The following is a 27321-nucleotide window of genomic DNA, read 5'->3' on the forward strand; positions in this document are numbered from 1 at the left end:
GGCCGGAGGGCGCGCGCTGCGGCCGTTGGGCCCCTTTGAAAGCCCGGGGCCGACGGGGTTGGAGTCCAGAGCCGTCATGGCGTCCATGCCGCTGGGTCGGGGCCGCTGCCAGAGCGCCGGTACGGGGGAAGAACGGGGCCTGGGCGGGGAACAGGGTCCTTCAGCCTTGCCCGGGGGAACGGGGACCGAGCGCTTCAGCCTTGCCCGGGGGAGCGGGGACCGAGCCCTAGTGTGTCCCTCCCTGCCGGAGCCGCCCGTAGCGCGGCGCCTCAGGACCCCCAGAGCCCTCGCAGGTGTCTCCTGAGGGAAAAGATCCTGACTTCGTGTCCAAACCTAGCTGTTCCTAGACAAATGCAGCAGTGGACGTGCGTAATGTGCGCCCTAACTAAAGCGGTGCCGGTCCTTGGTGTCCTCTGGTTCCGTGGTACAGCACGGCAAGGGGCATGTGCAGGGCTCGTCACGGCCCAAGTGCTGCTCTTGAGGGTGTTTTGTGATGTATGACTTGTTCAATGAGTTTTTGGCTTTATCTGGTGCCTCTCTGCTGCCGTCGCCTGTTTTCGTGTTAAACGATGCTTTTATTTGCAGAAAGTCGAAGCGATTAGATAAGCATTTACTGGGCTTCAGACTAATAATAAATAAAGGGCTTGTAGCCCTCATGATTCTGTCGGCTGTTTCCCTTAAAATTATTTAATTTCTTAAAAAAAACCCCAAACCCAAACACTTTATTTTTTTATAGAAGTTTAAGTGACTTAGTTATTTGAAGGAAAAGGCATTCACTAATATTTAAGTAGTATTTTCTAAATTGGGAAATGATGATTTAAAAAACAAATGAAGTTTTTTAACACTTCAGGCTGGCTTTCTAGCATTAAGATCCTTTAGCCATTTGGGTTTTTTCATTGTGGAAGTTAATGTGCTGCTGTCACCAGTAAAACGCCTTGCAATGTTGTGTGTGTAAATAAGCTTGTAATTTTATTAGCAGCGTGATAAACAAACCCTTTCCCCCACCATGTGACCATATATTTTCTTTGTGTTTATGGGGAGGATGAGAACTGAGACTCCAGTTGTTTGGGTTTTTTTTTCTTTTTAACAGCATTTAACTTAAATGTGTTACCAGCCTCAACTCCTTTAAGTTGAAAACCCTGTCATTTACCTTCGTGGTTCTTTGCGTGTCTGAAAATCTCATTTCTAGCATGTACCCCCCTGCAAGGATCCTGTGGTGTTAAACCATCAGGTGGAGTGAGAAGTTTGCTGTCCTCTGAAGCATGCCAAGGGGCTGGGAGACACAAGAGTGAGTAGCTGTAAAAATTGCACAGAACACAATGGTGTGGTATCTTTGAATGCTACAATTGTCAGTGCTTACATGCTGTTACTGTTCTGCTGTTAAGAAATTGGTCTCTGCTGCAGAGACTTACTGCCTGCCTTCCAGCTGAAGGCAACAGCAGCTGTAAAAACTAACTGCATCTCCTAGAATAGCTTTATTTTTTTACTTCATTAACCTTGATTTTAGTGATGTTTTCATGGGGATTTTCATATATAAAGCATCCCTCAGTTGAAAACGGACACCATGGATCTGGATTGTGGTGGGGAGAGCTCAGCAAGAGCTGAATTCTCAGATCTGGCTGTCATCTGGTCATCTCTCTCTAAACTCTGTCAGAGGCCCAGATAACTATTATTGAACTGCCTGATTGCAGTAAAAAAGCAGCTGGTGTTGGGCTTGAAGTGGGTAGTCTGATAACCAGGTGGTGTCTTCTGTACACAGTCAATTAACCTTGTCTAGTTTGGTTAAATTTCCCTCCCTGTGTGCATTTGTACAACCTCTTCCTTCACCATTCTTTTCTGCAGGTGACTCAAAGCTGAGCAGTGAGAAGAGTGCACCCACCCCTGTAACTAAAAGGAGATTCACATCCCTTGGATCAACAGTAAGACTCTTTTGTGGTGTCTGTAGCACTGTTAAATCTCAGCTAAACCTCTGACTGGTTAAACTGTCTTCATACAATTACTGTTAACCTGCTGGAGAGAACCATGGAACACATTGTTGTGCCTGTCTTCTGTAGTAACTAAGCAGGAAAAATGAAATTGCAGCATCTTTGAGAATCATGTGATGGTTACTTGGGATTACAGAGCGGTTTATCTTTGCTGTTACAATGTTTGGATTTCTTTTCCTTTGCTCCCCATGTAATTATGGTGTGGCTGCTCCTTTTAAGAAGACTGTGTTTCTGTTCCTGCTTTCGTGGGGTGAACAGGGCAGAGTAGAAACCTGGTGGTGAAAGAAACAAGGAGGGGATGGTGCTGCATGAACAGGTTCTCAATGCCATGAGCAAGGATACAGATTTGAAGATGCATGGCTGAACATGTTGAAAAAATGATAACCCTGACTTACTAATTTAGTGCACTACTATTGATGATTCAGGATGAAATTCTGCAAACAAACTTGAGGTTAAAAGATTAAAGTGGTTTTTTTATGAAGTTTAGGGAGTGCTAATGTCTCCAACTTCTTTAATCTTCCTGTTGCAATTGTTGTGAGCTGTTCCTTCAGAGTAATGCTTATGAGAAAGTACAGTGGTAAATCCCATCCTAACCTGGTACTTGTCTGTGCTGTCTAGGGGAGAGAAAGGTTTGCTTTTTATTTTGTGTGTATCTTTATAGTCTGTACGAAGGCACCCAGTCTTATATATAACTGTGTTGTTCAGCTGGTGGGCAGCTAGAGGTCAATTTAACTATTTCTAACACAAGTGGTTTCCAAAGCCAGGTAATGGGACTGTGAAGACTAAAAAAGATCTTACGCTTATGAGGGAGAAAAAGAAACAGAAGGCACTGGAGAAGGAGGTATGAATGTGTTATGGAGTGCATTCCTGTCATATCTGCCACTAACCAAAATAAAAAATACAAACTGGTAGAACTGGGCTCTTTTGCATAAGAGAGTATATGAGTAGTTTGCAAACAGGTCTGTGCAGAGCAGAGATTATCAGAGGTTATGGGATGTACAAAGCATTGGGTTTGCTAAGAACAGCTGTGCTGTCACTCTTCTCAGAAAGAGAACTAAGTGAACTACGTTCAGTACCCCAAAGAGGTTCTATTTAACAACTGTTAGCTGAGATTTTTGCTTACTAATTGTTATAATTTTAATGTTTAAGAGGCAACTTACACTGTATCAGTACACTTCTGTGTACTAATTGATGCCTCGTGCCTCAGATGTCACATTGTCTTCTTGTCCGTCACAGCTGATGCCTAAAGATTTTTAGGTTTTTGTAGATGTCAGTGTAGCTGTGTAGTTTTCTCTCACTTGAGACAGTTACTTTCTCAGAGTCCATATCGGATTCCTGAAGCTTTGGTTTAACTGTCTTTTCAAGGACATTCCGTTGGGATATGCACCTGGACTGGAATACTGAGAGATATGGTAGACAACAAGATACAAGGCTCTTGGAGGGGCTCCAGTGGGGCAGTTCTGAGGGTGGTACCAGAGTGAAAGGGGTTTTTGGTTGGTTGTCCCCACTAGATATGACAATTAGTTAAAGATATAAAAGTGTAAGAATTCTGTATGCCAGTGTGTGCCTACATATTGTGTGCACCTGAAGGCCTTCATTCGAGAGCTGCTCTCTGTCTTATCTATACTAATATTGTTTGGAGAACTTTTCTTCCATTTTAGGCATCACATCAAAGAGGAGAGTTGGCTTCTGTTGCAAATCAAAGCTAAGACTATTGTGACTTTAAGATATTGTACTGGGACTGTAAATGTGTGCTGTGTAATAACAGCATCACTACAATTCTCTATTTAATCTCTTTCCTGTGCATGACAGTTGAAGATAGATATGCACGTTAATACTGTTTGGATACTTTTGCCTGTGGTTTTCTTGGAGAGACTAAACTAATGATGTTGTTAAGAGAAATGATAGTAGGAAATAAAGAAAATAACTCTTTCGTTTTAGATTCGGGCATTAGTGAGAGAGCGTGGGGAGCAGGATAAAAAACTTCAGGCTCTGGATGAGGATTTTGTGAAGACTGAAGCAAAGCTGAGTGCTGCAGTTCAGGAGAAAACATCTCTTTCAGCGACTGTTGCATGCCTAAAGAAACAGCTTCTGGAACTAAAAAGAAGCAATGAACTACTGAAGTCAAAGGTATTCAGACAAATAACTGCATATTTGCTTTGTCTTTGCTGTTATCGAGCTCCCTGTGCAGGAGGAAGCTTTAGCTGCTTATCAGCATCTGTTTTGATGTTCCCTGTGCCCCCTTCATTTGCACAGGGATGAAACATGTCTGGTTTGGGATCTTGTCCACTCCTCTCTAAACAGAGTAGGAGGGGAACACTTTGAAAGGATTTTGTGAAGAGCAGTTCATGTGGAGGAGTTATGCTTAGTAATTTTATTTTCTTCTCTAACAAGCTGTCTGAAGATGGTGTGCAAAAGAAAATGAGCAGCCTGTGCATGGAGTTAATGAAGCTCAGAAACATGAGGGATGCTAAGGAAAAGGTAGGACCATTTGTGCTGCACAGGACAGCAATTCTGAGCTGTTCAGGAACAAAGAATGAAGGGCTTAGCACAGAACTTCAGATAATGTGTTCTTTCTGTCCTCAAATTGGTAACTTCCTCTACTTTCTGTAGAGTGAAAATAGGGAAAGATCAACTGATGAATGTTCTTGATTTTGCTGATCTGCAGAGTAAATCTGAGTTCAAGTAAGGAAGCATAGAAATACCTCTGGTATTATTATTTATGATATTATTAATATCAGTCTGGTCACACTAGGAATCTCTTTGAAAACCAGTGATTGTAAGTTTATTTTGAAGCTCTCATATGTTTTTATTTTTCTGGTGATAGTGATTGTTCTAATAAATGGCTGATATCTTTACAGAGGGATACTTGGAATCACATTTGGCATAATATCAGGTGCTATCATTAAACTGTAGTAAGGAATTGGTTTCAATTTACCACTGTATCTTACACAATGGATTTGGTTTTTTTTACTAAATCTCACTTCAATGTTAATATGTGTCTTTTTTTTAAGACTGCACTTGCAAAGCAGGAAAACATGGAGATGAAGCTACAGGAAGTGCAAAGGAATCTAGAGCATTCAAAAGGAAAAGTAGCACAGTTAGAAGAAAAACTGTAAGTAGTAGAAAGGGAATTGACTTGGTTGACAAGATACCATCTAACTGTGCTTACAGCTTATCCCTTAGAGTAAGCAAAATAGAGGCTGTGTCCTGCTGAGAAGGAACAGACGTTATCAGTGTTGGTAATCTGGAAAAAATGTGGTGGAATGAACTTCTAAGAACTGCTGTGTTCTTATAAAATGACCATACAAAACATTGTTCCTTTAGTGTATTTCCAAAAGACAGACTGTATCATCTCAACCCTCTGCCTTCCAGTGTGGTATGGGTGGGATTTTTTTTGGGTACGGGATGGGGAGGGAAGACATAAGTCTTAAGAATTGTTGTTCATCTTGGAGCGAGACATTCATGTAGATTGGATGCTTCTGGCTCTTTAGGCTACTAAGTTAGGAATAAGCAAGAATGAAAAAGCTTTAGAGCAGGAGCGGAAATCCTAATTCAGCAGCCATGCATTTCACAGATTCCCTGGACATGTGCATGTTCTCCAGAGAGTGGCACTGAAGAGCCATTTGGTACCTTCACAGTTGCTTTGTCCTAGACGTTCTCTGAACAAAGGCAACTGCAGAGTGGCTTGGCTTCAGCAGCTCTGTGTAGGTAGAGACTGAATTCTGAATCAACACTTCCTATTCTGCCCAAATAATGTCACTTGCAGCACAGGAACAGTGCACTGTTTTTGCTGAGGATGGTGACTGACCTATGAAGGATGAACTTATATTTTATGTCAGTTTTGCATGATTGGCACTGCAGCACAACTGGAATGTTAAAATACACAAAGCTGATAATGCAGGTAGTGCAGGTCACAAAGGGAGGACATGATAATTTGCTACAACAGCTGCATTATGTTTATTCATTATGATGTTTGTGGCATATTGCTTGTGGCAGAATATGGCTCAGCATCTTTACTGCAAATGAGGAGACCATATGGAACAAGTATTAAATGAGAAAAGAATTAAAAGAATTAAAAAAGAATCACCACGTAGAGCCAATACCAGTTTGTCAGCTAAACTGGATTCTGAAAGATATGTGTTACTATGTAGCTCTGAATTTGCTTAAATATATCCATCATAAAAACTTCCTGGTTTTAGGTCTGCTACTGAGAGAGAGAAAGTTGTAGAAAAGTCTGACACTGAAAAACTCCTGGAATACATCACAGAGCTCAGGTAACAACAAATTGTTCTCAAGTTGGCTGGGGTAAGTTAAAAGGTGGTAAAACTAAGCCTCACTTATGAGTGGTGAAGTAGAACCTTGGCAATAATCATAGAGGAGGGAAAAGAAATCAGGTATATTTCCACACAATGCAAAGTAATTGTAAGATATTATTTTAATTATCTTTCTAAATGCCTCCGTGCTTTTCTGGGCTGAGCAATACTGTGGAAGAGTTATGTCCATGTAAACCAGTATTACAGTACAAAAACTTGTTTGGAAAAGTAGGTGAAAGCAGTTTTTCTATTGGAAACCAACACTCCTAAGCATTTTCCTTTGGGTTGAAGTGTAAGCTTACAAATAAAACTTAGTAGTAACAAGTGCCTGAATTTTCTCCTGCAGTAGTGTTGCAGAAACAGCTGAGAAATACAAAGTAGCTATTGCTCAGATGGAGGAGACACTGATTAAGAAAGACCAAGATATTGAGATCCTCAGGGATACCCTCAAAACAAAAGAGGAATCATGTAAACTGATGAAAGAACTTAATGAAAAGTGTCAATTGCTTCAACAAGAAAAAGGTAATTTTTAGTACTTGTATGCTCTTCCACAGGTAGGATGATTGACATATCCTAAGTCATCTCAAATAGGTTTATTCTAAAATGTCAATTTAGACTGGTTTGTTCCAAGTTAAAAGTCGAGCTCCAGCTGAAAACAGCTGGACATGTTTTTAACAATGGGGAAATTACTTCATGTCTGACATCTTTTAAGTCTGATTTGGTGTTTCCATGGAGGTTTACTCAAGTAGAACAGTATAGAATGAAAGTAGTTTGCATAGTAGGAGTGGCCTTAATCTGAAAGGCGACCACTAAGAAGTTCTTGTTCCTTTCTCCTCACTGAGAAGCAGGATAATATTGTCTGAATTCACTGTTAGCAGCTTGTGCACGGGTTCATTGAGGTATTGGCAATGTGTCAAGGATCCTTCGCCTCCTTGCCCCTTCCTTCCCAACACCACCAACTCTGCAGTGTGAGACAGGTGCTCAGTTCTCTGTACCAGTTGGCTTCTGTATGCTAGTATTATGTGGAAGAAGCTTTGGCAAAATCATACAGTTTTTCCCCAGCCATATTGCTGTTCTGATGAAGGCTAGTTGCTTGATCCAAACATTCCTGCTGTTAAAATTATTTTCAAGTGATGTACTTCGAGCAGATTTTGAGGAGTTTCCAGATGGGTTTAAGATACGGGTTTGTTTTGCATGGGGTGTTTTTGTTTGTTTGTTTTTCCCTTGCCAAACTAACTTAAAAGCTGGAATGGAAGTACTGTTAAAAATAGATACTGTAGTTCTTTGCAAATGGAGAAGGCAATTTGTGTTATATTGACAATTTCTCTATACAGAGAAAGAGTTGTCTGAGACCAGAGGAAAATTCCTGAGTATGACTGCTGAAATAGAAGACCTGAAAAAAAAAATGGTTTTGGAGGAAGAACAACACCAAAAACTGCTTCAGAAACATGAGGAGGTTGTCTCTCAGCTGCAGCAAGAGAAGGTAAATACAGACTATAAATTAGTCTAAAGAAAAACTCTAATCCCAAGGGCTGGCACTAAAGGTTCTGGTTTACATTCTGCATGAGATGTTGTGTTAATAATGGTCTCATCAATGGGGGCTGGCCAGCAGAAGCTGTGTGGTCCAATAGCTCTAAGAATCAGTACTGGTATGATGGGTATTTTGGTCTTCCTGTAGATTTGACCTTATTCTTGTGCTCTGAAGTTAAAACACAGCAAATTAGCCTTTACTATCTAAAAAAGTACTATAAGTTTTGAGATCTGTGGTATTCTGACACGCAGGAGTCATCTGCATCAGCACAGCAGAAGTTACTGGAGTTGCAGGATGAGGTAACAAGGGAGAGACGACTTCTTGAAGAAGTGCTGAATGATACCATGAATGAGCTGAATAAATTACATGCAAAGGAGAAGAAAGCTGAAAAGTTGGTGAAGCAGTTGGAACAAGAAATCAAATCTCAAGGTCTTGAACTTGCACAGATGGAAGAAAAGTTGAAAGGGTTTGTAGAAAAACTTTCTGGTTCTGAAACTTTGAAAGGAAAAATCTTAAATCAGTAGTATAAACAAAGCTGCTGAGCCCAGTTCAGGTTTTAGAGACCTAGGCATGTCTAGAGTTATTTCTTGCTGGTTGTTGATTATTGATAGTGATTAGGTCTCGTCACTATGAATAACAACTTGAATCAGTTTGACACTGTTTTAATTTAAAACTATTAGCTTGAGATTTGCTTGAAAGGCTAGTATTGTAGTGCTATGTCCTTGCTGTGCAGGGTAAACTAAATGCTTGTTGTATTGGGTGTTTCTGCCCTGCCTTGGAGAGGGCAATGACTAAAAAAGATTTTCAAGCCAGTTGTTGATTCCTTCCATGTATTAGAAATTAACTATTAGGTGTTGAGTGTATCCTATAACTGTCTTGTAAAATATGAGGAGGGGGAAAAGCTTAGTTATATCTGCTGTGAAGATTGTGCTTTAATACACAAGGAGTTACTGGTTTGTCACTGCAAGCCTTCTGTAACTGATAAGAGCATTTGGTAATGTGTTCAGACACTTCTCTCCAGTGTGGAACACTGAATTTTTATTTCAGGAAGAATGCTGAGTTGGAGCAAATCAATGAAACTCATGGGAGTGCTGTATTGCAAATCCAAGAGCAGCATAGAAATACACTGGAGAAACTTGGAGAGACTGTTGCTGACTTTGAAAGGTATTTAAGTTTTATTAAGATACAGGACAGGGATTATCTGTAAGGTGACAGTGAAATACACTGTCCATTCACATGCCTTGGTACTTCACACTGTATATGAGTGTGGCATTAGAGCAGAGGATGGAGTATTTGATGGCATTAAGAATTTATTCCTTGAGTACTAAGTATGTCTTTAGACTTGCCGAGTATATAGTTCGGGAAACTGGATGTTTCCTTTTCCAAAATGTAACCAGTTAGAGTAGTTAAGTGCTCTTGAACCAGAATAAGAGTTGTAACCAGTGATGGTGTTCTCTTTGCACTGAAATATCTTGCAAAAAGACTTTTTGTTTAGGCTCAAAACTTGCACTGAATTAAAGACTAGTTTCCTATGTTTCTCGCAAATATTTTATCTCAAAATATTCAGATTATGGAAGTATGTAAAAAGTGGTACTGTTATTCCTAGGTATGCATGCCACCTGTGAAGGATCCAGTGGGATATTTGCCAATGCAAACTGCAGACAGTAGGTCTTTTGGTGTTTAAAATAAGCTTCAGATACAGCAGGGTTTTTGTATTCTAAAATGTCTTCAAAAAAAATGAAAATATCTGTATCACAGAACTTGTTACAGTGTTAGTGCTTATGGCTTTATGGAATTGTGTTGTGGCTTGCTTTTTACCTTTGGATTTATCAGTGCCAGAACACTGCCATATCTTCAGATTATAAAATCTTTGGTACTTATCAGCATGAGCTTGTGTTGTTCTTGTAAGGCCTGAATGTGTCAATTTGTATTTTGCCTGAAGTAACCAGATTGTTCTTATTTGCCTTGTAATGTCAGCTACAAGAAGACAACAGCTGAAGAAATACACTGTCTTAAACTGGAGAATACCTCTCTGAAAGAAGCAGTTGCCAACCTTAAAAAAGTAGGCCAAGAGAATCAACAATTGCTCCAGGAAGCAGAATATACTAAAAACAAAGCGAAAGAAGAATGTGCAAGGTACTACAGTCAGTCTTCCTTAAGCTAAATAATGCAAACTAAGGCTCTCCTTTCTAACTAGAACTTAATATGGTGCTCTACCAGGTAAGATCAGCATTTGCTCTAAGCTGGAGATTCTTGCTTTTCCCAGTGCAAAAGGTTGAATCAGTTGTCTTGAATTTTGCCTACATGTAGAACATGGAGGAAAAGGAAAATACTTGAATGAAATATGCTGGAATATTGTCACTTTCAGAGATATCAGTTACAGTGACTGCTCTACAGATAAGATCCACAGGGGAGACAAATACTTAATGCAGAGCTCACTCTTTGCCACTCTACTCTGAATGACGTGTCACCTCAAATTCTCCTCACAAGCAGATGCCAATTAACCATCCGTGAATCACCACACTGGTGATGTACACCCAGGTCCTCTCTGCCTAATGTGAGGCACCACAGTTACCAGAACTAACACCCAAGAAGTTGTGTTAGACCACAGCTGAGGACATGCTTCTCTGACTATCTAACAGCAGTTTAGTGGTCCATGTTCTGTTTTATCTGCTGGTTAATATGTTGCCCTCCCTTTCCTTCCCACCTGTTTATTATTGCCTCCAGTTTCCATGAGAGCTGGTAAAAGAAAAACTGAAGAGTTATTTTCTGTTTGATTTGCTGGTTTAGTGTGGCAGGGAAGGGGTTCTTGGTCCCCACCTGGTTGATGGGACAAACAGCTGAGGCTGAAGAGGGGAGGCAGTGCTTTTAGGTGTAGGGTTTTTGAAATCTTGAGGTGCATCCACACTGAACAGTTTGGTTGGTTTCTGCTTGAGCAAAGCTCTGGATGTAAAGCCTAATAAACTACCTCTGCTAAAAGCTGCTGGCATTGAACAGCCATTATCTTTCCTTGCTTCAGAAACAGTGCTTGCTTCCTCATAGAAGTTAATTACTGTACAGCTTAAACTTGATTGCTTTCTGTAGTGTTGTTCTCTCTGTGGCACTGTTTGTGCAAACCTGTATTTCAGTTCTACTGGCAGCTTTTCAAATCATGGTTACTTGTGTTTTGAGATTTAGAGTTGTGTAAAAAAAAAAAAAGGAGATAAATTTAAGGGCTCACTAAGGAATGATATCTTCCTCAGGATGCTTTTAGAAGTCCAGACCAAGCTTGCACTAAAAGAAGCAGAAACAGAGAGAACAAAAGAGTCTTGCCTTGCACAAATGACTAAACTTCAGGAAAAACTGGAAGAGCAAACTGAAGAACTGAAAAGGGAACTTGAAGCAGAAAGGTCAAGGTAACTTTCTCAAACTAAACTTGCATATTATGGCACATCCAAGTTATATTGGGAAGAAGTGCTGTGAGTTAACAATGAACATAATGAAACTTCACTTCTTGCTCTTTAGGAAATCCATAAATGAAGATGTGACCTCAAGCTTAAAAAAAGAGATGAAGACCTGGCGTAATCTATATGAAGATTTATATAACAAAACTAAGCCTTTTCAGGTGTGTTGGGAAGTAGGTGTGTGTTAGTGTCTGTTGACTGAAGACTTTTGCAGTTGGCTCAAGTTCTACTTTTGAGAAGTAAACATGCTACTTCTCATTGCAAAGCATTTATCTGCAGTGGTTTCCTAAGTTACTCTGCATTGAGCCAGCTAGTCCCCTCCCCAAACCAATCTTCCTGTGTAGATCTCAGTTCAGTAAAAAGCTGTGTTTAGTTAAATGATTTCTAAGAGATTCAATTTGTATTTCAGCAACAACTAGATGCATTTGAAGCAGAGAAGAATGCACTCCTACAGGAGCACGGTGCAGCCCAGGAAGAACTGAATAAACTAAGCGATGCCTATGCTAAACTACTTGGCCACCAGAACCAGAAGCAAAAAATCAAGCATGTTATGAAGTTGAAGGAAGAGAATAGCCACCTGAAGCAGGTTTGTAAAATGAAAAATTACAAAGCTGCAAGTTATTAATGTGCTTGATGCCTTTTATTACTCTAAATATTTATAGATGAATCCTGCAAGCTCCTTACTTTCTATGATTCTTAAATTCCCTGCATGAACCAGATTGGAACAAACCACCAGCCTCCAGAAACGCCAAGAGAACCTGTTTTATTTTTGACTGAGTTTATGACACACAGAGGGATCAGCAGTGTGCAAATAACTACTCCTATTCTTAGTTTAGTTGGCTTTTCTTACCTCCTTTGGAGGTTCTAAACTTAGTAAACTAGCTGCTGAAAGCAGCAGCTGAAAGTTTCAGACTAATGTAGTGCTTTATGGTGTTGCACAGCAACTATACAGTGCTGCTGGTTTCTCTGCACCTCTGTTTGGGCTGGGGTTTTAATGACACCGGTAATTGTGTGTATGTTTATCTTTAGGCAAAATGGCTCTTAAGTAAATAATGAAGCAAGCTCTTCTCCTGTTCTTAATCTAACTTCCAAGTATGATGTTTTCTGTAGGATGTCTCCAAACTGCGTGTGCTGCTATCCAAGGAAAAGCAAACCAACAGAGACCTCCAGGAGCAGCTGTGTGCAGTCCAGGGCATCAAGCATTTGGCTCCTTCCAAAGCTTTCCAGTATGATAGCAAGGAGAATATTCCTCCAAAAACCCCTCTTAAAGAAGGTAGGTTTAGATATTAATGTACCCAAGTCTTTGTACTTATCCAAAGAAGGTATGAGAACCTTACACAGTCTGCTACATGTAGGGAAGGAAGGAGAATGGCATCTCCCGTGTTTCACAGCAGATGTTGGAGGCTGCATCAGTGGGGCACTCCCAGTATGCAGTTTGCTTTTGTGCTTTCTAGGCCAGGTCCTTCCTGACCTGAGCAGGTGCTGTGCTGGGTCAGACAGCAGAGCCATTTTCCTCCTGTCACCCAGCTCACATGGTACAGCTGATGAGGGGACAGGCAGTGTCCCTGCATGGGGGTGGGTTACAAGTGGCTCAGGCAGAGTTCTGTGCCTTGGTTCTTTAGCTGCTACTTGTCAGGACCTTAGACTACTGTAGGTGTCAAGGAAAGCTGCAAAAGGCCTGGAGATAAATGTGGAGTGGAGGAAAACATGGAGAGAGCCTAGGGGTGCACTAAGGCAAGCAGGGTGGGAGAGAGTGTGGGAACTAGACCTTCATTAGAGAATCTGTTCTGGGGTCTGAAGTCCTGGTTTCACTGTTAGATGGAGTGTAGTGCCTTCTACCCCCTCCAGCAGACAAGTAACTACTTGATGTGGTGGGAGCACTAGTGAAAAACACAAACTTAGTGACATTTTTCCATTGCAGGTAATAAAAACCAAATTTAATACCTTCTTGGTATTAAGGAAAAATATAAAGTACCAATGAATTTGTATGCTACAGAAGACTGCAACAGACTGCTTCAAGGTGAACTTGGATGCTGTATATAATATAAATTAGTAGGAGCATTAGAGAAATGATCTAAGATTATACATTTTTATAAAAACTATGCTTGGCTATACTTCTGTTGAGAAGCCACACGTTCCTGACTCCTGTTAACATCATTGCACTTGGGAACTCCAAAGTGTTCCCTGTTCACTTCTTTGATATGCTGAATCTGCTTAGTTTGTTTTGGACAAAGCAGCTTAAGTTGGGAAAAGGTGAATAAGCACTGGCAAATAAGATTGCAAATCAAATCCGATTTCCTGAAAGCTTTTGTGGGTTTTTTGCATCTATCTCATGTATACAATTTTATGTTAAATTATTTTTGTTGTCTATGGTTGCTTCAATACCAAATACAGCCATACTGCCGAGAGACCCCTTTCCTTCTGTGGCCTACATAGGTATAGAACCAATGCAGGAAATGGGACTGTACACTTACTTTTGATATTCTCTATGGGATCTGTATTCAAGACAAGCTAATTTAAATCCTGGGGGAGGTACTGCAGCTGTTGAAATCTTCAGAAGAAGATTTCAGGTCAAAGTCAAATTGATTGCATTTCCCTTACTGTGGGTAAGAATAGTGTCTTAAGAGCAATGTCTGTTAGGAATGCTGTGCTCACTGGACTCCTAAACTGCCATCAAGTCTTTGTGGGCAACTGTTGGAATTGATCAGTGTTAGTGACAGGGAATAACAACAGAACTTGTCTCATTTGTGTGGAAGGATACACACTGTATGTGCAGGCACTGTACAGACTTCAGTTTTGGCAAGGAGAAAAGAATCTGTTTAACTGCATCTAAAATTAAGCATGTTTTAGCACAATAAAATTTTTGAAATAAAGAATCTGTCTACTTCCTTCACAAGCCAGGGATAAAAGCCAAAAAAAGCAGTGTGACTCACCTGATGTTCTTTGTTCTAGTCTTGTTTTCATAACACAGCCCAATGTCAGTCTTACCTCAAAAACTACATGTTCCCTGGTCTTAGGGAAATTATTTAGTTGAACTGTGCAATACATACAACCTGCAATTCTCTTATCCTCTCATTTCCTGTGAGTTTCTCTTAATACAGAAGTAAATACTGAACTTAACTGAAAGGTGGAACTTGGTGTTCTTGTTATTGTATCTGCTGATACCCTGCACAGAGGAGCTGCAGAGAGGCAGTACCCAAAACTTAGCATGTAGAATATGTTGCCATTTATTCTGACATTATGAGTTGGCAGAGACTTGATAATTCCTAGGAAGGGATATACAAAAAAATGCACATTAAGGCCAAGGAAAGAAATTGCTAATGTTATTTGTTGATGTCATCTTCATGTATTTGCTGGATTACTTGATATGCTGAAGACTAAGGATGAGGATTAGCTTCAGGTGTTCGAATTAAGAGAAGACTTGGTATTCAATTTAGCAGTTTGACTGAAGTGCACATATCAAATCAAGTCTTAAAAACTGAAACCTTGACATTGGTAGCTCAACTGACTTAAGTATTCACTGCACGAATTCATTACTTTCATGTTGTGGAACTTTTTTTTTCATTTTAATTGCAAAATCCATAATTTATCAAGAAGTTATTTCTCTGATTCATCATGCTGTATTGTAGCAAGAGCTGGGCTGTGCTTGGTTGAAATGTAAAATGAAGAGCTGTTAGAATCCTCAACCTGCCTGACCTAATTAGAGCCCTCCTCCTGTTTCCTATAAAAGGAAAACTGTGTAAGACTCAGTGCCAGTGCTTTGAATGAATTTTGTACACACAGTGGCTGTGCCTGCTCCTGCTGCCTCTTATGAAGTAAAAGTTTAGGCTCACACTGAGCTGCTTAAATGGTACTGCTGGGACCAGACCAAAAGCTTAACAGGATTCTGAGCCACACGTGATGTAGGGCTTGGATTAGTGTTTGGGTTTCAAAGGTCAGCAGAGCCATTGCTGCTTCCAGTGTATGTGCTCTGTGCAGGCACAGCCCATAAAGGGGCAGGAGCACAGGTGAACTGCAATAATTTCCTAGGCTGGTGATTCCCTCTGGAGTTTGAGGCAATGCCTGAAATGCTGGTGGGAATGGAGCAGGTAAGGCTCTGCATATTTGCATTAATATGATGCTGCCACACTTTGATTACAGAATCTAAGGAAAGAAACAGGAGGGGAGAGAGAGAGACTTAATTATTCTTCAGTCTCTGTGAATTACAGTCTGAAATGTTAATTTAATGAACGGTCCATTGAGTCATCCAGGGGTGCACTGTACTTGAATGACTGTGATACAGACAACAATACAATTTTTGTTGAACTGTTCCATGCAATCAGTGTGTCACAAAGTGAATGTAATGACAGTAAATAAATTGGAAGTATAGGTAGAACACCACTGAATCCAGGTAAATATTTGAGGAAAAAATAGATTATATGAGGAAAAAATAGATTATATTATGTAAAGAGGATAACAAATTATACATAGTTTTTGTAATTTATGCTGGCGACAAAAAAGTGAAGGTATTTTACAGGCTGATGATTGGTTCTAGCTCGAAGCTTCAGTGTTCATGCTTTCTCTATTTTTCTCTTGCTCAAAGCCTGGAAGGCAAAATTTTCATTTCCATGTCATGGTTTATGTTAAGATGCACAGGAGCCTCTTCCAGTCTGTGTTGGAGGAAGTGGTGTGGCATTAGATGTGCTGGGAGTTGTTACCTCAGAGCTGTTGGATAGTTCAGCATTTCTTTGTAGATTTTTCCTTCTGGATTTGAAGTTACGAGTTACTGTTATTTTAAAACAGAGTTCTAAGTTTAATGAAAGAGAAATAAATGTCAGTAGCTTGTTACAAGGAAGAAAAGGGCACCTGCATTACAAGAAGGCAGAAACTGCCTGAAGTAGTTTATATATATATATATATATATCTCACTTTTTTGTCCTGTGAATATTAGTTGTTTGTCATAAGTAAAGGCCATTTACAATATAATTCTATTAAATTTTAGCATGATTCTATTAAATTCTGATGGATTTTTCTGATTTCTCTTTATCTAGCAGCCAAATAAGATATTTTGGTCCAATTATAAAGTTCCTCACGTGAAAGATCACAATGGAAAGAGCACAGTTTCAGTAGGTGAACTTGGTAATGCTAAAAGTCAGTCAGGTGCTTACTGCAGTAACTTTAATTACTGTCCGAAGCACCATAAACACGATGAAAACAGGGGCCAGCCTGCAGCTGAGGCAGCCCGGGTACGCTCCGGCTCACTCCCGCTTCCTTCTCCAGCCCGAGAAAATCAACACCAGTAATGGGCATTGGGGCTGGTTTCCTAAAAGCCAGTATGCTTTTAGGTTTTGTGGAGAGGGGACGGGACTGCCGCTGTGTCCCTGCTAGAGCGCGTGCCCTGGGCCGTGTATTTTGAATTTAAAAGAAAAGCGCTTTTCCTCGGTGTTGGGAACAGCCGCTTTCCCACCGCTCCACGTGGGATCGGGCTTGTCACTCCGGGATTACAAAGCCCCGCCCCCTCCACGGTGGTCCCGCCCCCTCCGCGCTCCTCAGCCAATGAGCGCGCGGCGGCGGGGGGCGCGTGCGTCGCGGCCGGGCTCGGGCGCCCCCTGTCGGCCCGTCCGTCGCGCAGCGCCGGGCGCGGAGCGGGAGCGGCAGCAGGCCCGGCCATGGTCGGCCGGGAGAAGGAGCTCCGGATCCGCTTCGCGCCGGGCCGCTGCGAGCTCGTCGAGGTGAGTCTCTGCAGGGAGCTCTGGAGGTGAGCTCGGGGGGCGGGTCTCTGCGGGAGCGCGGCGCGGGGCCGGGCGCACAGGCCCCGAGCGCTGAGGGAGGCCCGGGGGGGGGGCCGCGGCCGCGGGGGCTGCGCCTGAGGGAGCGCGGGGAGCGCTGCCGGGGGCTCCGGGGGCCGAGCGGCGCGGTGTCTGCTCGCGGGGTCGGACCGGAGTGGCCACAGGGCGCTGAGGGGTCACGGCACAAGGAGGGTCTCTGTGCCATGGGGAGCCCGTGCAGAGATTCCACACGGGATTCCACACGGGTTTCCTTTGGGAGGCTCGGCCTTGCCCTCTGTCCCGGGCGGTGCCCGTGATCCCCACAGGTGTCCGTGAGCTGCCGCAGCAATGGGGGTTTGATGGGCGAGGGGAACGCGGAGCAGCCTCTGGGAGCGCGGCTGAGGGTTCGGCTGTCAGGCGGAATTTTGCAAAGCCCGAGGGTTTGCCTTTTGCTTTCTGTCGCTGCAGGGTTATGTCAGAGCTGAGCCGGAGCTCGGTCTCCCCGTGCCTTCCCTGCAGGGACTTGTGTATCGCCGTATCATGTTGCAAATGTGTGTTACAGTCGGAGCTTCCGCTTTGTGCTGGCCATTCCTTAAAGTTGGTGTTTTGAGTTCGTCGTGATTTTCTAAATAAAAATACGAAGCTCAAAGAGTACTTGTTTCTGTTTTTCACCTCGAAACGCATCACGTTTTGCTCTCTTTTTAAATTACACTCCTGTTTTGTATTTTGTTAGCGTCTGCAGAGTAATCTGATGTCTCATAAGTGTTATTTTTTAATCTTACGATGTTGCCACTTGTTTATTTTTATGTGAGTGAGACAGCCAAGCACAATTCGTTTTTTACTGTGTTAATTCTTAGTTAATGTTGACATCAGATAAAACAGAATTAAATTGGATGCTTCATTATGAAGCTCAAAATTCTTCGTATCAGTGGTGTTATTCAAAATGGTTTGTGAAGACAAGTTTTTGTGTGCTTGATGATTGGAATGTGGTTGTGGCTTAGTTGAGAAACACATGTGAAGGATTTGTTAGCACAAGGCTTGCCTGAACAGGGACCTGCATTTACACCTATAAAACTTGCAGGCAGAAGGATAATATTTGAGTTCTAGAATGTCTTCTATTCTTTATGTACAGTAGCAGTATATAAAATTACTTCAAAATCGAAGCGTGCTTTGTAGCTCTCTTGTCTGTGTGTGGACAACAGCAGCACCTTCTGCACATCTGTGAGAACACCTGCAAACAGGAGTGGTGGGAACATGGAGCTTCAGAGGGCCTTTGGGCTCAGAAGTTCTGTGGTTCTGAGACAGAAATGCTGCTGCAGCTGGGAGATGTTCTGTGAAGGAGCTTCTAGGGAAAGAGTTCATCTGTGCAGGTTTTGTTATCACCAGAATGTGTAACTTCTGGCAAGGTGAAATAGGTTCAAACTGTTAGTTGGTTTGTGTTGGATTTATGGGAAACATCTACCCTTTATCTTGCTTTTTCAGAAACAAGTGACTAAAATCAATGAATCTTGCAGACAAGGGCAACAGGATGCGAGCTGTGCTTGGTGAAAGCTGTGTTTGTGTCCAGTTCAAGCTGTGCTGCTGATGTAACATCCTCTTTATGCTGTGCAGAATAAACAAACTTAGATGAATGAGGCTTAGAAATGTCAGATTTTACGAATGACACTTGGTTTTGTGTTGATCACTTCCTTCTTATTAAAGATGTTCGATGACATTTTTAGAGAACCATTTGACTCTGTTCTGCAGCGAGTCTTGGATGTTTGTTGGGGCAGCTCTGGCTGCAGAAACACTGATCAAATGTCCTGTGACACTCTGGGCAGATTTTGCAAAGGGAAAAAGTACAGGAGGAAACAGCAGTTGCACATTCTCACTCATGCTCTTCAGAGAAACATGGATAGCCTTAAAAATGTAAATAAACTTGTGTTCTGAGGTAAAATTTAAGGCCATCAACAAACAAAATTTTTGAATTGACAGACTTGCTGTAGTCTTTCATTTTCAGGCAACTGTCCAGATATAAATTATTAATTTTCATCCAGTACTGATGGGAATAAGTCATCCTTCACCTGCAGATTTAGAGATGAGACAAATGCACGCGCAGTGCTGGGAACTGGAAGCAATTGTTTTGGGATAGGCTGTTTCTGTCATGCACAGAGCTCTGCATATACCCTCGTGGAACAAAAGCTTTGTAACTTCAAGGGTGAAAAACAGTAATTTGGAAGCAATTGCTGTGGTTTCCTGAGCTGCAATCAAAAAGTAGCAATCTGGTACAATGCTCAGAAATTCTTGAGCTGTTGGGATTGCATAGCAGAAGTATTCTGTGATGTACAAAATTACAGTCAGTTATCACAAATTGTCCTTTTGTGTAAAGTAGTCAGGAAATCCAAGGTTTGTGGGTTCTGCACACCCAAAGTTTTTTTCTGTACTGGCACGGTAAGCATATGCTTTCATTTTTGTGTTGTGTTTTAGTTTTCATGTCGCTGTTGTTTATGGTAGATGCAGAGGCAAAGCATGAAAGGAAAATAAAGATTATATAGACAGACACGGATCTTGTGTTTGCTGCCTTTAAAACTTGATGTTCTACTGAGAGGTGGATAAAGTTTGTGTGTGCTGATGTACAAAGTTGTCCCAGTACCAAAACAGGGAGCTGAAGTACAGCTTTAGTCTGTTGTGTAGATTGAGAGTTGAAATTGTCAAATCATTTTCAGGTGCATTTTTAAAACTGGCGAGAGATCTGTGTGTTGGTTTTACTTATTAGACTATTTTGTTGAGTAACAATCAATTACTGTTCTATTTAATAATAAAATTCAAGTCTTTAGTTCTTACAGTGATTTATGTTGTATTGCTGAAGCTTCTAACAGGCATAATCTATCCAAAATTATTTGTTGTACCATTCGGACCCTAAATCTTACATCTTTTGGGTCCATTTCCTAAAGAAGTTGTTTCCCTCCTTTCAGACTGCACAAAGCTGTCAGCTTTTGAATGAACTTAAAATTATGTCTTCACTAGTGGTTTGGTTTGTTGTAAATGACTTTCCTGCTAAAGTTTTGTTTTCATTATCTTCAAGTGTATGTTTAAATATTAATCTGGCTGCAGTATTGGTGCTCCCAGATGTTTGTGTTCCATGACACTCCAAAAGACTCAGGAAAAGCTTATTTAACAGAGTAGCTCTGACTGTGGCCTCGCATACTTCTAAAGAGAAAACAGTAGAAAATTGCAGTAGAAACAAAACTTTTGCTGTTGTCATTTTCCTAGGAAGATGTTGACATTCCCAGTAGGCGAGTTTTGATCACGGGTGCAACAGGACTTCTTGGCAGAGCTGTGTTTAAAGAATTCCGTGAAAATAACTGGAATGCAGTTGGCTGCGGATACAGGAGAGCTCAGCCCAGATTTGAACAGATTAATCTTCTGGACTCTATTGCAGTTCATGACATTATCCATGACTTTCAGGTAAGTTTGTGGAGTATGAAGTGGATGGATGGGGTACTTTGTATAGTAGTCAGTGGATGGTGCTGCTGAGCTCTGGGACTGCAGTGGGGCTGATGCTTGGGCAGAGCTCTGACAAATGTGTGTTGTGCCCCACCCAGAGTAGGTTTGCTCTGTAGGGACAGACAGCTCTGACCTGTGCTGTCCTCACCTCGACAGGCTGCAGGCCCAGCTGTACAAGGCAGAACAAAGGACAAGAGAAATGTGAGTTATTGACACAGTAATGTGTCCATACACAGTTCTGCTGAAGTGCAAGAACACCTGAACACAACAGCAGGAACTGTGTGTAGCCTGCAGTGCCGTGAGGAGTTCACTGTTTTTTTCAGTTCACCTGGAAAAGGGAATATATAAAACCTGCAATTCTATAAAATGGCTTTTGATATCTCCTTAATAATCTTCATATGTTAAATAAACTGTGTGTAAATGGCTTATCTAAAAATTTTTAACACCCTTGTGCATGTGAGAAATACATATTTGTATTAATATATTTTATTATACAGAGTTAAAAAGGCAAAACCAACAACTTCAATCTCACTGTAAAATTGAAGCTGCTGAAGATCACAATTGCAAAACTAATGATAAATTTTTTTGGTATCTTGAGGCAGCAAGGTTGTATTGTACTCCCCAGGGAGCACATGCTCCTCAGAATGCCGTGATTAAAAGTAACACTGCTACTTTTATTACTTCACTTTTGCCTGAGGGGCATCATCACTACAGTTAGGGTGCAACTGCAATCTCTTGTTTAAAATTAGTCTTTAATTTCCAGCCTCATGTTATAGTGCACTGTGCTGCTGAAAGAAGGCCAGATGTTGTAGAAAGTCAACCAGATGCTGCTTCTCAGCTCAATGTGGCTGCTTCAGCAAACTTGGCAAAAGAGGCAGGTAAGGAGACCATGTCATGGATTGTTTTTTTTTTTTTAAATACTGCATTTATTTATACAGGAACATAAATACAAGTAAGTTACTCTAAGTGCTGAATGTTACTTCTGCCATCAATGTGCCATCCATCCGTTTTCTGTAAGGGTGTTGTGCACAGATATGTGAAGGATCAGCAACAAAGCAGTAGGAATGAATGGGGAGAGAACATGAGCTCCTTGGGAGATTTGTTTTGAAGTTTGTTGGCATTTCAAACAAGGCATGAATTAAAATAAACTATATATAAGCATTTTCTTCCCAGCTGGAGTTGGAGCGTTTCTGATCTACATCAGTACAGACTATGTGTTTGATGGCACAAGCCCTCCTTATAAAGAGACTGATGTACCAAATCCCCTGAATTTATATGGTAAAACCAAGCTGGAGGGTGAAAAGGCAGTCCTGGAAAACAATGAAGGTAAGAATACACTCAGCTGTTTTTAATAGAGGCTTTCTATTTTTGCTTAGTTGTAGATTGGCTTAATAGACTCCTAAGTCAGTGGTGAAGTTGCAAAACCATGGAAACGAGATCCAGAGAAGAATGGGATTAGCAGTCAGTCCTTGCTTGTGAATGGTTGCTCTTGCCTATAGGTTGACTAAAGCTTTATTTCTTACCTGTTCCCATCATCATTTGTGTTACTTGTCTCTGCTGATGGACATTCGTGAGCCTTTTTCTCCTGTGAATCTGCTGTTCCTAAGGAAAGGTAAAATACCTCACTCAATATACAGCTGCTGTTATTTAGAGGGATGCACTGCAAGTGTTCTCAGTGTATGTTCACTTAAAGGGAAAACCAGCAGATCAAATCAACATGTTCTCTTGTTACTCTTTGGGTTTTGCTTTCATTACAGAAGCCAGCGGGCCACCCATTTTGTTTTTACCCACCTAGCTTACCACACACATCAGATTCCTGCTTGTAACACTTCCTAAAGGCTTGGTAACACATTTGTGATTTTAAGCAACTCATTTTATTTTTTAATTTATTGCTTTAATCTTTTCCTAATGAAAATTTGGCATTCAAAATATGCACACATAATTAAAAAAATTCTATTTAATAAGGAAAAAAAACTTGGGACTGAACATATTGCCTTTAATTTAAGACTTCTTTCTTGTTTAAAAGAGAGGTTTGGCTGTTTCTAGTTGGTGTGCCATCAGTTTCCAGTCACAGATTATAAGGAAAGAAGCACTTGTATTTTTTCAAAGAATTTGAAGAAAATAATCTCAGTACACTTGCAGAAAAGTCTTCTGATATGTCAGTATGATACTTGCACTGTGATTCTGTGCTGCCCAAACAGAGAGAATTGAGCAATACATAAATTAGTGTGATGATCTTTCTGTAAGTAAATATAAACTATGTAAGATAGGTTTGGCATCACTAGTAAGAAAGAGACTTTCTAAAAAATACTTGGATAGGAAAAGTCCTATTTAAGTAAAAAATAAATTTGAATGATAAGTTATTCACTCCACCTCTTGATTAAATGTCATCTCTGAATTTGACTGTGATGCTGTTTGCTCCCTCTTCTAGACTGGTAATGAAGATAAGACTTGCCCAAATTCAAGTACGTGTGGGTATCTTGCTTAGACCCTTCCCCAGCTCAACATTCAGTTTGGTTTCGTAGCCTTTTTGAGCAGGATGTGTCAGGCAGCAGTGGGGTGCAGGGTGGTATTATTAGCAGAAGGAGTTTTGAGGTGGTGCTGAGTAAGGTCCTTGAAAATACCAGTTCTGTTGCTTCATACAAATATAAATATTTTACGTGTATTTGTTTTTCAACCCCTAATTTGTAGGTTGAATTCAGTCTGTCAGACGTGTGGTTGGGCGAAGAACTGCCCTGTCAAATTCTGTTGTACAATGCAAGAATCTCCAATAATAATTTGGGTGTTTTCACATTTGGTTAGGAGGGAATACAGGTTATATTTAGAAAGCTGCAAAGTTTCAGTAGGTCTTCAGAGCAGTTGGTCATGAGGTTAATGCTCTCCTTGTCCCAGATAGCTGAGAAAAAAAGGAAGGCAGTTGTCTTCTCAAACAATGAATACTTTAAAGATATTAAAAAACAGGTGTTTGAACCCATATTTAAAGAGAGGAAGAACATATTTGCAGAGTGACCAAATAATTGTTTCTAGAGCAGCAGGAAATCAGTGTCATTTGGGTTTTCTATTTGTTTTTCTTGTCTAAGTACTTATTCTGGTTTACTTTTCTGTGAGAGTAACTTCTGTGTTAGCTTTTTCTGTTTGTCTCTCTAATAGCCATAGCATTTTCCTCCAAATCTTTTAAGAATTGCAATGGTTTGGTGACATCAGCTTCAAATTTCAGGACTGATATTTTTTTTTCTCTTTCAACAAAGCTATTACTTTTAGTGCATTTGTCATAGCCATCTTGGAATTCCCCTGAGAGCCTTTTTGAGTCTTCATGACTGAGATAGACTAGTATTCCATCATGAAATATCCTTCTCTTTGCACAACAGGCCCTTTTGTGCTGTTAATGAAAGCTTGTTAACTTCCTGGAAATCAATGGCATGAATGAAAGTAAATTTATACATCTTAGCATTTATAAACTGCTTTGATATAAATTAAAATTATTCTCTGAGAGTAAACATATTAACTAATTGCCTTTTATTTGTGATTTGTAGATGCTTAATATCATCAACTTATTTCTTAACACTTCCAAACTACTTCTCAGGTTGTGCTGCAGCATTTGTACCTATCTATACCAATGGTAATGCTTTTAAAATATTCTTTCTTTTAGGAGCTGCAGTACTTAGGATTCCTGTCTTGTATGGAGAGGTAGAAAGACTGGAGGAAAGTGCTGTGACTGTTATGTTTGATAAAGTGCAGTTCAGTAATAAATCTGCCAACATGGACCACTGGCAGCAGAGATTTCCTACCAATGTCAAGGATGTAGCAGCTGTTTGCAGACAACTGGCAGAGAAGAGAATGATGGTAAGAGTGTCAAGAAATGAGCCTTTGCAAGGCAAAAACAATTTGAGTTCTCAGCTTTGTTTCTGAACAACTGAGAACTGCACATAACCTGAATTATTCTTTGCATTTCTGGAATGCTGGGAGGGAGGAAGGAACTGGCTATAATACTACAGTACCTTTATGTGACTGTGGGGGAATTGTGGTCTTTAAAACAAAAGTGAATGAAGTGATGGGACAAAACCTGAAAGTTGTCCTGTGTCTTCTAGTATAGAGGAGAGAAATGGAAATGCCTAACTTATTCTGATGTGCCTTTTACAAATTGGTATTTTGGACTAAAAAAACCCCATGGTGGCTGGATGTAATTCTCAAAGATGCCCTTGATTATTGTGTTAAGAACACTAAAGTGGCAAAACAAAGCCACTGAACTGAAATACTTTATTGTTTGTTCACCACAGCACCCTCAGATTACCATCTTTGCAAGGTAACAGAACGAAACAACAATCAACCACCTTTATTTTTTCATACATGTAACAAGGAAAACACGGACCATGCACATAAGGTGGATAAGGTGCAGTTTGATTGGACTCCTGCAGGATTTGCAGTTTGACATTCAGAATGTGTGTGGTGCCTTTTGCCTTTGTTTTCAAGTAAGCAAATAGCACAGAACAGCTGAGTTGCTCCTCCCCAGCTCTTTGACCTTGGTTGGAGGGTGGAGCTGGGCTGCTCCTTTCCCTCCTGTTCATTCTCCAGAACACAGGCTGTTTGTGAACAGTCAGGTCAGATCCATGTAACACCAGTTTCCAGTCTCAATCCCCAGATGTGTGTTCTCTGGAAAAGTACTGAGTTTCCAGAACACCAGTGAGGTGCCTTTCAGGATGGGGTCTTGCTGGGTGATTATTCTGCACAGCTCTTGCCCAGGGATTAGTCTTGAGGGCCAGCTGGCTGCTGCTTTTCATCTGTGCTTCCTGTTCTTTCTCTAGGACCCATCAGTAAAAGGAACATTTCACTGGTCTGGCAACGAGCAGATGACTAAGTATGAGATGGCCTGTGCAATTGCAGATGCTTTCAACCTCCCCAGCAGCCACTTGAGACCAGTAAGTGATGTGTTGTTCGACCTGTAGAAAGGTGGATGTGCTTGGTCATTACAAGGAGTTGGTCTCACACTGGCTGTGCCAGTGAGCTGCCTCTTCAGGAGGGTTGTGCCTGTCTGGCACAGCAGCTGTATTGCTGAGGGGGCTGTCTGGAATCCAGCTCAGGAAAACAACAGCTGCTTTAACCTGCTGAATTAGGAAAATTACCCAGTCAGTCACCAGTTTCACAATCTGCAATGTAATGGTATTTCTGCAGAATAGTTCCCCTGAGTCAGGAGTAAATCTATATCTTTGTTGTATCTTTGACCTTAAAAAAAGCTCACAGATTGACAGAACATTAACTTGCAGGTAGGAATCTGTAAAAACTCTGCAATGTCCAGATTTATTTCTGAATACATGCACTTAAGAACTTCAAAGGGTTTTTGCTTTGCTTAAAATGCCTGTCCTGCAGTTTTATTGACACTTGAAAGTAAGACTAAAGACATAATGATAATGTGGTGAGAATAAAACATTTAAACAAGATGTTATTTATATACAAAATAAATTCCAAGGATTTGGAATTAGTAACACTGGAACTGAAATGTGGCTTGGAAGATGGCAAGAAAAACAGTGGAGAACACTGAGTCTGAATTTTTTCTGTCCATATCTACTCTTCTAGTATATTGATCAAGACATGGTTCTGTGAACATTCTGGAGCATTTCTTACCTTGTGATTATAATCATAGAGTGAAAATAGGAATATAAGATAGAAAAGCACAAATAGCAGCAGTAACTGAGTGAGAAAAATTTAACTTCACACCGCCCTGCCTGACATCTGTTGAAATGAAGTTAACCAGAAAACAAGCAAACAAATAAAAAAATCCCAAACAAAAAACCCCCACAGAAAATAGTTAGAAGGGAGGACAGGAACATACCTACATAGAAAACCATGAAGGAAAATTTTAATGTATGTGTATGAGTATTTTTCTGTTACTTCTGATTCCTTGTTGATGTGTTGTTTTTGTATCTCCTGTTTCTGTTTTAGATTACTGACAGTCCAGTGGTGGGTGCTCTTCGCCCGAGGAATGCTCAGCTGGACTGCTCCAAGTTGGAGATGCTGGGGATAGGCCAGAGAACACCATTTCGAGCTGGGATCAAAGAATCACTTTGGCCTTTCCTCATTGACAAGAGATGGAGGCAGACAGTCTTCCATTAGTTTGTAACTTTTTTAGTAAAAGTATGCTATGTGGCACTTTTTTAAAAGAAAAAATAGTTTTGTATGAGTGTTCTTAAATTGTGACATTTATGAGCTTTCATTTAATCGGGTAAACAAATGGTCTTGCACTAGTGAAACTGTTAGCCTAAAAAAAGTTCAGTGACAAAAGCTGAGCCTATTTGATGTCATGCATCTTTCCTTCCATTTGTACCAGTCTAACTTAGTATCTGTTCCAGGCAGATTGAGGTTCTTAGTAATCAGTGCCATGTGATGCTAAGAATCACTTCACTTGCTGACTTACTTTTGGCTGAACTATGTTGTTGATGCTTAAGGTCTGTGTCATTGTTGTATATACCATTTCTCCTCATTAAAAGACATGGTCGGTTACTTTATTATCAAAAATTCGAGTTTTTTGTTTTTAACTTCTGCAGGTGGTGTTCTTAGGGAGTTGAGCTGAAGTAGGAATAGTTAAAAACTTGTTTTGCTTGAGCTCTGATCAAAATGTTTTTTAAAAAAGTGAAACCTTATTTTTGCAATTATCAAGTGTACTTTTTATGCTTGAAATATTTTCAGAATGTTCTGTAACTTGAATGCCTGCAGCTTTGTATTTGTACAGTAAGTTGTATGCATTTGTTTAAATGGTGACTTGTAAAAGCTAGAAGGGGGGGTGGGGAGGGTGGGGAATAGTTTTGACCTGGGGTTTTT

General features: G+C 40.7%; 2 protein-coding genes across 3 annotated transcripts; both read left to right on the top strand.

Moving 5' to 3' along the window:
- The first annotated feature begins 39 nt into the window (after window positions 1-39).
- HMMR (hyaluronan mediated motility receptor) lies at window positions 40-14148 on the top strand. Of its 2 annotated transcripts, XM_027718551.2 has the most exons (18): window positions 40-119; window positions 1190-1288; window positions 1843-1919; window positions 2746-2826; window positions 3927-4115; window positions 4380-4466; window positions 5000-5100; window positions 6188-6262; window positions 6648-6823; window positions 7636-7784; window positions 8084-8298; window positions 8880-8996; window positions 9810-9968; window positions 11075-11227; window positions 11337-11436; window positions 11685-11861; window positions 12386-12548; window positions 13197-14148. In XM_027718551.2, exons 1-18 carry the CDS (start codon window positions 77-79, stop codon window positions 13214-13216), a joined length of 2181 nt encoding a protein of 726 aa, XP_027574352.2. In that variant the 5' UTR covers window positions 40-76; the 3' UTR covers window positions 13217-14148. The 2 variants fall into 2 exon arrangements, with proteins under 2 accessions (XP_027574352.2, XP_027574353.2); XM_027718552.2 differs by lacking the exon at window positions 2746-2826.
- A 2725-nt stretch (window positions 14149-16873) lies between these two features.
- Window positions 16874-27018, top strand: MAT2B (methionine adenosyltransferase 2B). The gene is made up of 7 exons (XM_027718553.2): window positions 16874-16986; window positions 20275-20469; window positions 21272-21386; window positions 21682-21834; window positions 24158-24351; window positions 25311-25424; window positions 26446-27018. Exons 1-7 carry the CDS (start codon window positions 16924-16926, stop codon window positions 26614-26616), a joined length of 1005 nt encoding a protein of 334 aa, XP_027574354.1. The 5' UTR covers window positions 16874-16923; the 3' UTR covers window positions 26617-27018.
- Window positions 27019-27321: the final 303 nt, after the last annotated feature.

The sequence above is a fragment of the Pipra filicauda genome, unplaced genomic scaffold (assembly GCF_003945595.2).
Source record: "Pipra filicauda isolate LSUMZ 115617 unplaced genomic scaffold, ASM394559v2 scaffold3_size10097308_pilon, whole genome shotgun sequence".
In the NCBI taxonomy this organism is placed as follows: Eukaryota; Metazoa; Chordata; class Aves; order Passeriformes; family Pipridae; genus Pipra; species Pipra filicauda.